General features: G+C 37.7%; 1 protein-coding gene across 3 annotated transcripts; it reads right to left on the bottom strand.

The window, feature by feature from the left end:
- Positions 1-3,056: 3,056 nt before the first annotated feature.
- On the bottom strand, positions 3,057-14,508 carry LOC131365884 (specifically androgen-regulated gene protein). Of its 3 annotated transcripts, XM_058409793.1 has the most exons (5): positions 14,349-14,500; positions 9,436-12,628; positions 7,926-8,078; positions 6,523-6,709; positions 3,057-6,147 (listed from the first exon to the last, which is right to left on the bottom strand). In XM_058409793.1, exons 3-5 carry the CDS (start codon positions 8,028-8,030, stop codon positions 4,505-4,507), a joined length of 1,935 nt encoding a protein of 644 aa, XP_058265776.1. In that variant the 5' UTR covers positions 8,031-8,078; positions 9,436-12,628; positions 14,349-14,500; the 3' UTR covers positions 3,057-4,504. The 3 variants fall into 3 exon arrangements, with proteins under 3 accessions (XP_058265776.1, XP_058265775.1, XP_058265777.1); XM_058409792.1 differs by lacking the exon at positions 9,436-12,628 and having other exon boundaries at positions 14,349-14,508; XM_058409794.1 differs by lacking the exons at positions 9,436-12,628; positions 14,349-14,500 and adding an exon at positions 7,102-7,255 and having other exon boundaries at positions 7,926-8,065.
- Between the last annotated feature and the right edge of the window lie 1,150 nt (positions 14,509-15,658).

Below are 15,658 nucleotides of genomic sequence, written 5' to 3'. Positions count from 1 at the left end.
TCAGATCATTTAGAAACCACACAAAAGTTTTAGATCATTTGGAAAGGACAAAATTGGTTTTATATCATTTGGGAACTATAAAATACAGTTTTAGATCATTTGGAAACAAACAAAATTGGTTTCAGAGCATTAGCAAATCATGGAATTTGGTTTTAGATCATTTGGGAACCCTAAAATTTAGTTTTAGATCATTAGGAAACCACAGAATTCACATTTAGTTCAATATTCAGTTTCAGAATATATGATTGAATTTCTAGAAATTCTACCTTGTTCATCACTAGAAAGAACCAGTGACTAAATAGTATTTGCATTGCTGCAGGGAGTTTGTGATTATTAAACACCGGACAAGTTGAGAATCTGCTTACTGAAACCTCTGAGTCAAGTGTACATCACAGTGACCTCTAGAGGTGAAACACCCAAACAAAACTGCTCATGATGAAGTGCCTGATAACAGCATGATGTCATTTCTACAGCGTTTATCCTTTAATTGATGTGGGTTTACTATCTGATTTGGCCTCAGTGTTACATTTTCTTTCTAAATAATGTGTGTATATATATTTAGCCAAAGTTCCTTCATTATCTCCAGCTGGGTCAGCAGTCCTACTTTGCTGATTACATGCTGGTGCTGAATCACAGAGCAAGGCTTTAATCTCCGTCTTTCATCTCTGACATAAAGAAAAGGCCAGTAAACGTCTGATGATATGAAATTACGTGCAGAGGTAATCAGTGTAGGTAATCAGCTGAGGATCTGAAGTCATCCAGATGATCTGTCTGAGTGAGGGAGTATGTGGGGGTGTGGGAGAGGAAGAAGAACCACAATGGTCATGATGTGAAGCAAGGTTAAAATTCACCATTAAATTTACCCATCATTGGAGTGAGATAGCGTCACTCTGGCACAGAAAGAAATACATCCAGATAACAGAGAAACATCATGAAAGTGGTAGCTTAGTGTTTAAGGCGTTGGACTCCTGATCGGAAGGTTTGGAGTTTGAATCCCAGGTCCACCAAGCTGCCACTGCTAGGCCCTTGAGCAAGGCACTTAGCCCTCAGTTGTATAAGATAAATTGTAAGTTGCTCTAGATAAGGGTGTCTGCCAAAAATGTAAAAGCTTCTAAGCATTTTAAAAAATATTCTGAATGCCAACAGATTGCTTTTACAAGAAAAATAGTTAGCGAGCTAAACAGACTAGAGATTTAACATTTTGCGAATAAACCCAGTAGGTTTGCTAGTTAGCAAAAATCTTGAAGCTTTTATCCATTAACTATACAGTAAAACTAGCTATCTAGCTAAACTTGAATATGGTAAGATTTCATGTTTCATGCTAGTTAATAATCCCACTGTGATTGCTAGCTAGCAAGCATCTTTGAATCTTTATAGTGGTTTCTAAATATTAGCTAAGTAACTAGCTAGCTACTAAAGTGTCTAAACACAAACTTATGGGTGAGTCCATCATAACACGATAAATGATTACATGATTTTAATTCTATTTAAAGGTAAGAGGAAAGTTTTCAAAACAAGAGGATTTACTAGTAAAAGTATGTACAATATAGTGAATTGTACTGAATTATTACAAACCATTTTGCACTTAATGAGTAAGGGCTTTAATAAACAAGAATGATTTTAAATGAATTTCCTTCAAATGTCAGAGGAGTCTTATGAGAAATGCTCCAGCTGCTAAGCTTCACCATAATTTCCTATGTGTTAGCTTTTGTTTCCACATCAGTGGACCAGCCCTGAGATATTGGATATTTCAGATATTACTCATTTGGAAAACTTCATTATAGGTGAAAGTTTCATGCAGTTTCTCATAAGTTGGAAGTCTCTCAAACTCAAAGCTATGAGCAAAACAAAAGCTTTTATGTCCTAAAATGGTTTTAAAGAATTTTATCCGCAAATTAAAAAAACAAAACAAAGGAACTACAATAATGAGATAAGTATCAGAACCGTCTCCAGTCACAGTATGATGCCCACAAACATCCGATTCGCTGTTTAGTCATTAGTCCAAACCCCGGAGAGAGTTATTAAGGAGATTGCTGGTCAACCACAAGTGTTATTGTAGTTATTGTTTGTGCGCAATAGGCCTCAAGCTGAGAAGCTGGAAGGAGCAGCTGTGAGACATAAACTGAATCAGCAGGCCACTGGCATTACTCATCATCCCAATCCACTTGTGTGGGCTCGGAGCAGGCTGCAGTGTTGTAACGAAACCTCACGGCCAAAATTGTCACTTCCTTTTCCTAAAAGCATGACGAGAACCAGTAACAAGCGCTAATGCTCAGAATTTAATGCAGGCTTTAATACAGAGCCAGAGGTGGAGGTACGACAGGAAGAAAATGTCAAATGGCACACGATCTTCAAGCTTCATGTTGAAGTTATGGCTGCAAGACTGTATTTAAATGTATTATTATTTCCGAATTACATAGTAATAGCATTAATATGGTTTTAGAGTGCTGTAATTGTGTTACAGTATATAGTAATCAGCTTCATTATTATTGGCACCCTTGGTAAAATGATCTGTGGTTAATTGGCTTAATTGGAATAAAAAAAAAACAGGGAAATATGAGAGAAATCTAACCTTTAATTGAAGTACACTTATTGTAAGCATATATTTGAATTCTTTTCTTTTCTTTCTTTTTTTTTTTTTTTAAAGAAAACCATGTCAATTTTTTGCCATTAAATTTTGAGTAAACCTTAATATAGAATCAAAATGAAAAGAATACATGTTAAATAGAGCAAATAATATGTACAGTATAAATAGACTTTGAATGCAGCCCTTCAGAGACTCACAACAATTCTGATGTGGCCCAGGCAGGATTTAAGTTTTACTGCCACTAAACTTCTAGAGGACCAAGTAAATAGTAAACAAACTAGTGTTGCACTTCCAAATCCACTAGAGGACACTACAACACTGTGAAAGGTCTCATATTTGTGTGCTTGTGTGATGCTAAATAGCAATCACAGTCCAGTTTTTTTGTAAATGACTTGAACTGGGTCTGACACTGTTCTACAGAAATCCTATAAGCAAAGGTCATCAGTTACTCTACTTCTAGAATCTCATGTTGGAGTATGTAAGAAAAACATTTTATTTTAAGTTGTTTAAATGTGTAACAATTAGTATAACTGTAGGCCTAAAAGGTAAGAGCAAAAAAACAATCACTTTTATATCAAGGAAACACACAAGGTCAGGTTTAAGTATGATATCATTGTCAATTTCTGAAACGAACAAGGTCTCCAGAAGGAGAGAGGTCTTGACCGTGAATTATGAGGTGAGAAAGGAGTAAGGTTACAGAGCAGTGACTTAAATCCATTAAGAACTGGTGCCTCGAATCAGGTCTGACTGGTTCCTCCAGGATTCACTGCAACCTGCTGAGGCCATGAAAAGAACTCAGAGAATGCCGGAGCAGTGTTGAAATGAAATCGTGGATCAGTGGTTTTTGGAGGACACATTGAAGGCTTTGCGTGTGACTCATTGCTTCAACACCCTGCAGATATCACACCCTGATCACTGCCCTTGTCTGTGCTGGCACTCCTGGAAGGTTTCAAATCAGGTTCCTTGTGTTTACAGCACCAAACTGATCCGAGATCAACACTCCTTGATCCCGAGTTCCTGATATTTTTTGTTCTAATGAGGATGACGGTTAATGCAATCAAGAACGAGAAGTTTATTAATAAAGTCAGTATTGCTAGCTTTTTACGTACATGGATCATAAAGTGCTGTTCAAAAGAGAATAATTGTATCCATGAAACAATGCTTGTAGGCAATTAAAGAACAGTTTGAATATATTTGCTAAGCAATGTTCAGACTGTGCTTTGGTGTCAAATGCAAGGTGTCAAGCCCTTATTTTCAATAACTAAGGCTTCACTAAGAAAAAAAACAGTTGGATCACTTGCAAACTATGACAGCTAGTGCAGTCCCCTAATAGCAACACCTACTACTAAGCATTTTAATAAAGACTGTATTTATCCTTCACTTTTCATAACAGATCCTTCAGCAAGAAACAATATAGCAGCAGGTACACTAGTAGAATCACAAATCATCCACAGGTTAGTCTATACTTGCTAAATATTACACTTATCCACCAAAGTAAAAAAAAAAAAGTTCCAGTATTCATGTCCAGAACATCCAGGAATTCAAATAATATGTTTTTATAGATCACATTTCTTGAATGTCCAGTGTACATACAGAGATCCATTTGTAACTACTTCTTACAGGACAAGCTCCCAAACCTTATTGTGGAGAACCCCCTGTCCAGTACATTCTAGAGTTTTATTGGCTGTAAAACACTCACTTCAACTCAGGAAGGGATGTTAATTAGCTGATTAGAAGGACAGAGGGTTTTCCAGGACCAGTGCCTAAAGTAAAAGTGCTACACCATAGCCTCACCATATCTGTCTAATGATTAGAAAGTAAAAGATATACACTGATCCTAGATCAGCAGTCCTATTTTGCGAAGTAATATTGACCAGGAAGTCCAATATACAGTCTGCTGGGAAACCATTTTGAAGGTTAGTCTTTGATCATTCCCAGTCCCAGTCTCCTCAGAGCCTGCTTGCGGTCCTCGCCGTTCTTGTTCTGTGGGGAGATGACCACGCTGATGCCATGTGATCGAAGAGACTTCTGGGGCTCAATCTTTGGCTGTGATGGAACAGGGATGGGCAGAGATCTTCTGAGCTCTGGCTCTCTGTTTGATTCAGAAGGTATCTGGTTAATACTAAAGTCCTTCAAGCTTCCAGCAGAAGCAGGTTGATATCGGTTATTTCGCAGATGTCCAAATGGAACTGGCACATTTTCTGGATTCTCATTCTGGCTAGATAAGTGTGAGGGATTCCCAAGTGTAAGGCTTTTCAGGCCGATGCCCGATCGCTCCATGGATGCCGATTTCATTTCAAATGGTTTTGGACTTGGTGCCCTTGTGATTGATAGATTTTCTCTTTCTCCTTGCTCAGGGGGTACAGGTAAATATGAAAAATCTGTTTTTCCTTCTGCCTCAAAGACTGCATGGTGCTCGGGATACAGAAGCACAGAATCAGCGGTACGTTCTGCAGGTGATGCTAAAGAAGTGCTTGTGGTAAAGGAAGTCTGTGGAGAGACCTTGTTTGGTGGACTGGGGCAGTGGCCAAAGTCGATCTCATCAGTCTTCAGCAAGCCTAGTTTCTTCAGAGCTTCCTGGTGAACCTTCTGTTGGTTGATCATCATTCGGTCACCTGGTGAAACAAGGGTATGACCAGGTGTGGCATCTTTGTGGCTTTTTAGAACAATGCTCGAAGGCAGTTTTTTGGGTTTGGGTGCCACATTGGGTGGGCTTTTTGGTTCTACATATTCCACTGCAGTGACTGCACTGGTATCTGGACCAAAGGTTGGAGAATTTGTCTGGTCTGGCAGATTATGGCCAGATTTTACTTGAACTACTGGTGCTATTTCAGGGGCCTTCTTCATTGACGCTTTCTTACGCAACTTGTCTAGTTCATTTAGGGACAGCTGTCCCCTTGGGGATGTAGACAGTGATGTTAGAGGCTTGTTCGTCCCAATATGTCCATCAAAACCTGGAGGAGGAGCAATTGGTGTGCTTTCACTTTGACATGGCTGTGATGGGAATTGGAATGCAGTCTGTGAGAAAGGTTGAGTTGAGGTTTGGGGCTGGTTTAGTCCTGCTGGCAGAGTGTTGACTGGTGGAAGCAGCACTGGCTCATCCATAAAGTCTGAAGGAGGAGGAAGGAGCACCACTGGCATATCGGATGAAACACTCTTGTGCTTCTGATCTGACCCTGGAGCAAGATTGGTTTTAGGAGGGTTGTCTTTGGCACCACTTGAAGTGTTAAATCTGACTGGTGGCTTAGGTATAAAGGAAGGAGGCAAATCAGTCAGCTCACTGAAGGAGTAAGCATTTGGTTTGTGTCTCCCGGGATTTGGAGCCAATATAGCAGTTCCTTCTGCAGAAGCCAGTAACTCTGAAGACTGGTGAGAATTGAATGCAGCGGTTTTAGGTGTGTTAACCAGTACAGCTGGTTTTTGTTCAGTACTGGCGATATCAGTTTTTTTCAGAAATTTGGCACTGCCGTTGGCTAAAACTAGTGGAGTTGGAACAAGCAATTTACGGGATTTATGGTCTTTTCCCAAAATGTTATTGGGATCGTCATGAACAGATAGTCCTGAAAGACAAACAAATAAAGAGAAATGTGATAAACATGAACAATATAATAATATCAGAAGATCTAAAGCATAGCAACTGTGCCGTGTTAATGTTGGAAGAATGTTAATAGAGGTGTTGTGTGATTGCCATAGACCAATTTAGATTATGTTTTTATTTTTTTGCTTTTTCCTCCTCAGAAGGACTTTTGCTTAATAGATGATGAAGGACTTTAGCTGAAGCGTCCTATTTCTCCAAAAAGTTTGTGCTTATTTAATTTTTACTACTGCCAGTTACTTCCTGGATTTTGAGTCTTCATTAACACGGACTATCTTAGTTACCTTCTGAAGTTCTTGCAGTCAATGAAATGTGAGCTCGTGAAGCCCTTCACACTCACCCTCTGAATTAACTTGGCGAATAGAATTAAGTTGATCCATCTTATTTGTCAGATTGTGAGACAGATGGTTTTGTTCATCATTTGACACACCATTGTTGTTCTCCGCCTCCAGAGACTCAATGGTTTCCTCCAGGAACATGAGGCATGCACGTTCCTCAGCAGAAAGATGCTCCATACTGTCGTCACTCTGCACCGAAAAGACAAGAAAGTAAAGTTTGCTTTAACTAATAAATTCTGTAGTCAGATCAGTATAAAAAACAGCAGACACTGAAGTCATTTTACTAGCGTGTAAATATTTCAGACTAGAAGAAACCAGATGTCAATTTCACCCGGTTAAGTTGGAATTATCATGGAATATTCTCTTGGAATATTGGACTATTCCAATAGTCTAAAATTAGCACTTGTACAACTCCTAGTATGAAGTCAGAACAATTTGCCCACAGGTGCAAAAGAAACAGCCACTGAAGGTCAAGGCTAAGACTTTTAAGTAACAGTAAAACTGAAACACTTTGAAGACTAAAGGCTACAAAAAATAAAACCAGTCTAACGTTTTTGCCAAACCATCGTCCTGTTCAATACCTTGCTGTAGGGCCTGCATTCATGTTTCATGATGTCTTCAAGCAATTATTTTACTTTTCTACAAATGTTTCCAGGTGTAGTGACATTCACTTGTCACATAATGTACAGTATTTGTTGAGACTTGGAGCGCTGGATATCTTAATTCATCATTGCTCTAGAATAAGGCAGTAAAAATAAGCAGTGAATCAGAAAGAGTGACATTTGCCTTTTTTTTATCTCCCTGATGAACAGACAAACTAAACCAGTGTTTATAAGACCAGCTTGTAACTTCCTTTTTGAGTTCAAACCAGTGTGTTGGACTGTTACTGCTCTCAGCAATGATATTATACAAGACTGTACAAGACAATAAGGCCCCCAGAGTGATGGATTCTCCAGGGTGAAAGGTTATAGATCTGGTCATTAAGTAAAGCAAGTTGTTCTAGGCAAAAACAAAAAAGTATCTTTAGGCTTCTACTCAAGCAGTTGTTCTAGTGCTAGTTTCAGAGCACAAGTTGTCACCATGACAACCAGATTTTGTCTAAATTTTATATTGAGAAATAAAGAGTGTAACTTGGTTACTACGCCGCTAATTTGGTGATGCCCACAAAACTCCATAAGAGGCAAAGCACAAAGAGAGCTGGTAAACTAAATTTTCCATTAAGCCACTGGAGCCATTTCAGCAGATCAGCTACAACAAACACACCAATGTTTCCTAGGTTTATAGGGCGCCATTACATTTGTCTGAATAAATTAAATGACCTCTCATGGGAGGATACAAACAAAAAGTCCAGTTCAGTGACTTTTCCCCCCACACTCCATGAGACTTCACTGTAGTTCATACTCACGTAGCCCGAGTAGATGCTGATCACGCTGTCACAGTGGCCTACACTGTTCACGCGGAGTGACGATCCTGACGCAAAGTCGCATGGCCAGGAGTCACGCATTGGCATGGCACGTGAGAAGCAGTGAAGAATTTGGTGACACCATCAGACACCACACTGGGGGGGCACAGAGTTACACAGAAACTTTCACAGTATTCCTTTGCTATGTTCTACAAGCTGTTGCAAAACCTGCAAGGAAGTAAGTCACACCCAAAACCTTCCAAGGTTACATGAGGTTTTTTGCATACTTGGTCCATTTTAGCGTTAACATGACTGCACCTTTTTAACTGTACAATTCAATTTTTCTAGAACTTGGGTATCTGGATGTCTCGGTACAGACTACACCCTGGAACAGGCAAGAAAACATGAGCGGTTTAAATTCTGTTGCACGTTTGTGTTTTCTGTGCTTTGGTTTCCAAATTTGCATCACTGTCTGTTCTTCGGATCTGACAATTATGAGCCCAAACCCTACAAATGCCAAAGATATGCACTGTTACAGAATTTGGCCCAAAATTTTATAAAGATAATGTTGTACAGTATGATTAAAACTGAACCTGAGAAAAAAAATGAAACCAAACTGCAATAAACTCTATATTTTAAAAGGCTGAATATAGAGGACCAGTTTGTTGAAACAGAGAATCTCCACTGACTGATTCAATCTACAATAATCTTACTCTAATTTCAGCAAACTTTATTTATTTATGTACTTATTATTCATACTATAAATTCTTATTGATTGTTATTAGTTACTCAATTATTATTCATCCTTTATTTAAGTATACAATGTGTGATAATAATAACAATAACTAAAACTGCAAGCAGTGAATTTGGGGGCCAAGCACCCAGACTCTGTGAACTGCATGTTCACTGATACATGATAATGCAATGCATGTACAATGACACTATATATCAAATATAAAAGATCAGACCTCCTGTTTGACTTCTTGTGATTGAATCTCTGATTTCTCACAGACGCTGCATATTGTAGACACTATAAGAGCTGTGTTTACTGGTATTATGACACACAGTCTTTCAATGTAATGTAAATAAACAGGAAAGAGACTTGAATATTACAAGAAGTACAGCACCCAGATGTATGTAGAATCTTGTTCCTTCTCAGAAACCTGTAATTTCACTGTAAAGGGTGCAAACCATGTACTGTACCTTTAATATGTATCTTTCTCCTGGAAACTTGGCTATACTGTTTCTTATAAAAATGATGTAAAGTGCTTTCTATTTAGTGTAAAGCTTTAAAGCTAGACTCTAGGTACCTTTCTAGATGAGAATCAATACTAAAGGTACAAAAGGTGCATGCTTGATTAAAGGTACCACCCTAACAACAAGAGCTGTTGCTATGCATGTGCTATAAATGTCTGAAACAGTACTTTCCAGACTGCAAAGATCATATGGCTGCATTATTAAGGGAAACAATTGAAGAAAGTATGAATGAAATGAGAATCTTCTAGACTCTTACCTTGAGCTTGTAGACTTTGTGTTTAAAAAAACAAAACAAAAAAAAACCAAATAAACATCTCTTGATGATCATTCTGTTCAAACAATTATTAAAATATTCATACGTCATTCATATATCATACGTTTGAACATGATGATATGTGAACTTGGAAAGTGGAAAGTGATGACACTGGCCTTTGAAACAGCGATCAAACAAATGATAACAATAACGCTGCAAAACATCAAAACGTTCCCTAAACAATGGACAATCCCAGTCTGCAAATCAAAGCGTAACTACTGAGTGTAGCAGACCATTTCACTATCTATCAAATGAACATTTCTGAAAACTTTAAAATGGAAACTATATTAGACTGAGAAGATGACAGAAGAGGAGAAGCTTGTAGCCAAGCCTCCTGAGCAGCTGGAATAGGAAGAGTTCAGCTCTGATGAGCAGAAAACGACATGAATAGCGATCATTGTTTGAGCAGGGAAGCTTTTCAAGTTGTTCAGCATACCAAAGGTTTCAATCTCACCTTGGTAAAACATGTTAATTCAAAGAATGAACACACACACAGACAGACGTCACTGCACCCGGTCCTCCCTGTAAACCTGAAGAACGAGTAGGTCAGGGCTTCACTCCAGCCTCCACCCGCACTCATACCATCGTATATGTCTCAGAAAGTTTGTGTACTTTTACTCCTTGTATTCTACAGCCATAGGGTGAGAGGGAGATTTCATGGATGGAACAATGGCATAAAAAAGCAGGATGGAAAGGTTTGACTTAAGAATATGGCGATGAGGTCATAAAGGAGATTTTGGATAATGCAACAGTTGGCTGCTTCAAACAGTCTTTTGTGCATTCAGCAATGACGTCAAACAGTCTTCAGTGCATTCTAGAACATCACACAGTCTTTCATGTGTTCTAGAGTGTCTCAAAGTCTTTAGCAATCTAGAACAACATCAAGTATTCTGTCTCTCATTGTAGCATGGCTCAGAGAACATTCTCGAGCCTTCTAAAAGACCGCATTCTAGAAGTATAGAGTGAATTCAGCATTCTACAGTGCCATCACACAGTGACATCATAGCAACATCTTTTGTGTGTTCTAGAGTGTCTCAAATTCTAGAATAATGTCAAGTAGTCTTTCTTGCATTTTAGAATGGTGCAGAGAAGACTTTTGAGCAATCTAGGATGTCAAACAGACTTGTGTGTTCTAGAACATCTCGGAGAAGTCTAGAATGTCTTGGGAGTATTGAGGTCTTTAGTGTTCTAGAACATCAAGTAGTCTCTCACATTGCAGAATGGCTCAGAGAAGACTCGAGCATTCTAGAACGTTCTTTATTGTGTTCTAGAATGTCTCAGTGAAGTGTTCCGTGCATTCTAGAGCATCTCTGCAAAGTCTTTAGCATTCTAGACTGACTTCATACAGTCTTTCATGAGTTCAAACGTGTCTCGAAGTCTTTAATATTTTAGAACAACTTCAGAACATTTTTGTGGAAGTCATTGTAGAATGGTGCTAGAAGAAAATCTAGAAGGAAATCCAACAGTCTTTCGTACATTACAGAGCATCTCAAAGAAGTCTTGTGCATTCTAGATAAACTTCATACAGTCGTACATGCCTGGAATGAGAAATTCACATGAACACATCTGGACTTTCTGGGCTCTGAATTTGGAAAAAGTGAAATTTTTGTAGTGTAGGTCAAAGAGAAATTGTACTCCATGGTTTGAAAGTTTGTGCCAAGATTTAAATCAAAACACTATCAGGAATCAGGAAAAGCAAACAAGCACAGATTCCATCTCTACCTTGTTGGCCCACGAGCCAAAGATGATGAATTGTTAGAACTATTATTTTCCAATGGAGTTGAATTTTGTGCTACTGTACTACTGAAATGTTGAAAGTGAAATTTCTATACCTGATTCTTACAAAACCAGTGGCTCATTTCTCAATAGTTAGCGCATGTTGGAATGCCATCAAAGAATCTTCCAGAATTCATTAGAAAATGACTGAACTGAACTCAGCAATTAGCTTTTACAATTTGAATTTGTCACTGGTGAATTACCACAATAAAGGCAAATGCACTACGCACTACTGGTTAATTAGGTGTTCTCATGTCAACGCTAGAAAACGTGTACATTAAGCTAGCTAATGAGCGAGGATAACAACTTAACAACTACGTACATCAACTGTTAATTGTTTTATATCTAAGTGCGGATTGACAGAAATTCAGGAACATTTCCAGCAGTAGTTGATTGCATTAATTGCTAACCAAACCTGTTTGGAATGATTATCTCTGAAAAGTGATAATCTATGAAAACTCTTGGGTTTTTTAATGCTGACAAACCAGACACCGAGTCTGGACACACGAAACTCCACTCTAATACAAATTGAGCCACAGGATTTAAATCCCAGTCTAAATCATCAGCCTACACATGCTGACTAACAGAGGTGCTGGATAATACATCTCTCTGCAGAGCTTTACTCTTACTCAACATGAAATCACATGGAATTCAGTTCTCAGAACAGATCATTCCATGGCTACTCTGTTTAACAGCAGCTTTTAGCACTGAACACACTCAAGAGTTTCCATCTGAAGGCTACGTCTAGAAAACAGTTGTTAATATTCCAGGACTATTGACTAATTAATGCAGTCCAAGCATCAGTTACCTGATTAACCCTGAATAAGTTTACAAGTCTCACTAAAGCAGCTCTCAATCAAGCCTAAGACTTTAACTGACAGCCTTTATAGCTTTAATGGTTATGTTCCTGCTACAGGATTTTGTTACTATAAGATTTGATACAATATGATAACATATGTTATGATACAATGCAATACAATAAAATCAGATTCAGTACGAAATGACGTGATGTGAAATGACAGTGTGATACAGTGCAATAAGAATAGATACGACACGATAAGATTCAATATGATTCAATAAGATTAGATACGATAAGATTCCATACAATATGATACAATTTGAAACAATACGTTAAAATTTGATACAATGTGACCTAATAAGATTCGATACAATAAGATAAAATCTGGTACAGTACGATACGATAAGATTCGATACAATACGATATAATAAGATTCAACATAATCTGATAAAATTTTATACAATATGATGAAATTTGATAGAATACAATACAATAAGCTTCCACACAGTCGACCCGGATGTACTAGTCGTCTCCTCCACTTAACAGGTGAACTGTGGAATTCTGCTTCCGTGAAACACAGGATAAAAATGTGATCAAAAATTGAGCTCTAATCAGTATGGGTGATTAATATACACTTAAATAGCTGTACGTGGAAAATTCTGCTGTTCTTTTTTAGCCATCATTTCTTCCTCCTTTACCATAAATACTTACTATTTAAAAAACACAGGCAGTGATCCGTTTCCATAAACAGGAACTAACCACACTTGTGTATCAGAAATGATAAAAAGTGAACAAACGAGAAATACGAGAACTTTGTTCACATATAATTCTTTAAGAACGATTTATTTTCTTCACTTTAAAACAAAAAGTGAATGAATGCACAGTAAATATTCAGAGCCAGAACCTGAGACCAACAAAACCTCGTCCACTGAGGTCTGTGTTCCTTCACTCCACAAACAGCATAAAGAATGTGAAGCATGCGCCCTTTGATATTGTGACTGATCATTAAGCTTAGTCAATCATTTACTGTAAACACACACACATACACACGAACACACGCACAAGTGAAACGTGAAAAGTGAAAATGGTGTCCGAGAGGCTTTCTTTGGAATGAGTATACACACAAACACACACACAAACACACACTCTTTATCATCTTTCTTTGTCATCTTTAACATCATGGCCTGATCTTTATCATAACACAGATGACATGGTTAAGTGCACATCAAACACGTCATCACTAAAAGTCGCGTCAGTGTGAGAATTTCATGTTTCTGTCTCCTCTCTTGTTGCTACATGAAGCTCAGGAACAGAGCGAGAGTCTCCCTCTACTTGTTTACACGGTACATAAAAATTCACTTGCTCTCAAATGTCTGTTGTGGTTTATGACGAGCTTGTGCTTCTATCAGGAAACAGAAAAGGGTTTAAAATGTACACAGCCATAATGTTGTAGTCCCCACCAAAATTCTCATCAGGTTCAAAAGATCATTTCAGACAGAATTCTGAACCTTTCTGTTCTTTCTTTATGAACACTCTTGATAAACACACCAGATCTACATAGTGACACTCACGTCTAATAGGAAGGGGTCAGAAACAGAAACTAACAGCCAAGTGTTCTCATACTCAAGCTGTGTGTGTGTGTGTGTGTGTGTGTGTACTCATTCTAAAGAAAGCCCTTTTTTTTTTTTTAAAGAGTTTTTATTGTTTATAATGCACATTTCAAACGTTGAACAAAATGCTGTAAATATTGAAAATAAATAATATTAAAAAACAAGAATAATTAAAACCCAAACACTAAGGAAAACTTTTTTTAAATTCTTATTTATTTATTTTATTTACTATTTGGTTTACCTGTTTGTTTGTTAAATGAAATCACACTGAGGCAATAAATGCTTTAAAAAATGAAAGACTTTCCTCACCTGCTTTTTTGTCTCTCTTATTAACATGGTCACTTATGTCGCTTCTTTGTTTGTTTGTTTGTTTGTTTATTGTTTGTTTATTCTATTTATTTGAATCATTTAGAGCCAAAGGTTACTGAGATTTGTGTTAAAGGTAGCATTTATTAGTTGCATAATTACTATTTATTAATGAAAGGTGCATACAAGTGAGTATGCAAACGTGTGTGTGTGTGTGTGTGTGTGTGTGTGTGTGTGTGTAACTCGACCCATTCAGTTGACACCTCATAACTTGTTTAAAGATTTGTTTCGAACATCTGCACGGCTGTAGAGGATTAACAGGCACACAATTACTCTTTCAAATCTAACTGAAAATAAAATCTTACCTGCTGGGAAAGAAGGGACTCCTCAGCGTCTGTTCTTCCACCTGCCTCCAGCTCCGTGTACAGATTGATTCACACTGAATAGCACGTCATAAGCGCCTAACACACACCTACACACACCTACACAGGCACGCACGCGCTCACACGCACACACACAGCTTTAACGCGTTGTACAGTACACTCGAGTACAGAGTTATGAATATAACCCCGCCCGCTCACCTTTCAGCCAATCATATCTCGGAAGCAACGCGATGCCAGGTGAGCCAACAGGTGGCAGTTCACAGTAAACGCCCTCAGAGACGAGAATTCCGGCGCTTTTCACTCTTGATTCACTAGCAGGAATCGACTCCCAAACGACTCCTTGCTATTTTATTTTATTTTTTGTAGAATTATTACAGTCACTGTGAAACTAAACTATGTACTCTATTTATAGTAAAGAGCTCTTAAATGTTCAATTCTGATTGGTCAGAAAAGGTTAATTAATTTTCTGTAATAATATAAATAATGTCAGCTGTATCAAATCACAGGTTTATATTAACGGGCTTCTTCTTTTACATTTTCTGTTTTATAGTAACAACCTATTAAAAACAACAATTTAAATAAAGGACTTGTGTGTGTTCACTAATCCCATTAATCACTAATCCGTTGTATTTTGTAGGTGAGGGACAACCTAGTGATGTTCATGTTATGTGGTTTGAAATCAACTTTATGGCATGCTTATAAAGTCTCTCAGTCTTGTCTTTCACCCCTCAGGGCCCTGTATTGTATTTGAAAGCAGAGATTCGTAGATTAAAAGGTGTTCGTTTCTGTCTTTCTACTTGTGTGTCTCTGTGTTATCAGCTCAACAAGGCCTTTGGACTTTATCCTGTCTGGGATTTATGGAAATTTTAATTTTGCATGTTGCAGATTAACTATTACAGATGATTCACAGGATGGATTTTCTATTAAAGGAGAATAACTCAGAGAGAGAGGAATGATGCAGGAGTAGTTGTCCCTCCTGATTAGATGGTTAGAAGGTTTTGATTCATTTTCTGTTCATTTCTACAGCATCACACTCATTCTCATTTCTATAGTTACAACTTGTAGGGTGGATATTTTTTTTTTTTTTAAAAATGTGTGTATTTGTTGATATGGTGAAGTTTTCTTTCAGGTGTTTTGGATTATGTAACATGTATGGAAAGAGACATAATTGCTCATCTCTGCTCTAAACTATACTATAATTTACCTCAAAAGATCTTTTTTTCCCATAAAAGTCATTTCACATTTCTATGGGCTTTTTGTAAAGTAAATTGTAAAGGTGCTTTCTCAACACT

The sequence above is a fragment of the Hemibagrus wyckioides genome, linkage group LG15 (assembly GCF_019097595.1).
Source record: "Hemibagrus wyckioides isolate EC202008001 linkage group LG15, SWU_Hwy_1.0, whole genome shotgun sequence".
Classification (NCBI taxonomy): domain Eukaryota; kingdom Metazoa; phylum Chordata; class Actinopteri; order Siluriformes; family Bagridae; genus Hemibagrus; species Hemibagrus wyckioides.
Note: the sequence above shows the minus strand (reverse complement) of the source record. Positions and strands in the feature narration are given on the sequence as shown.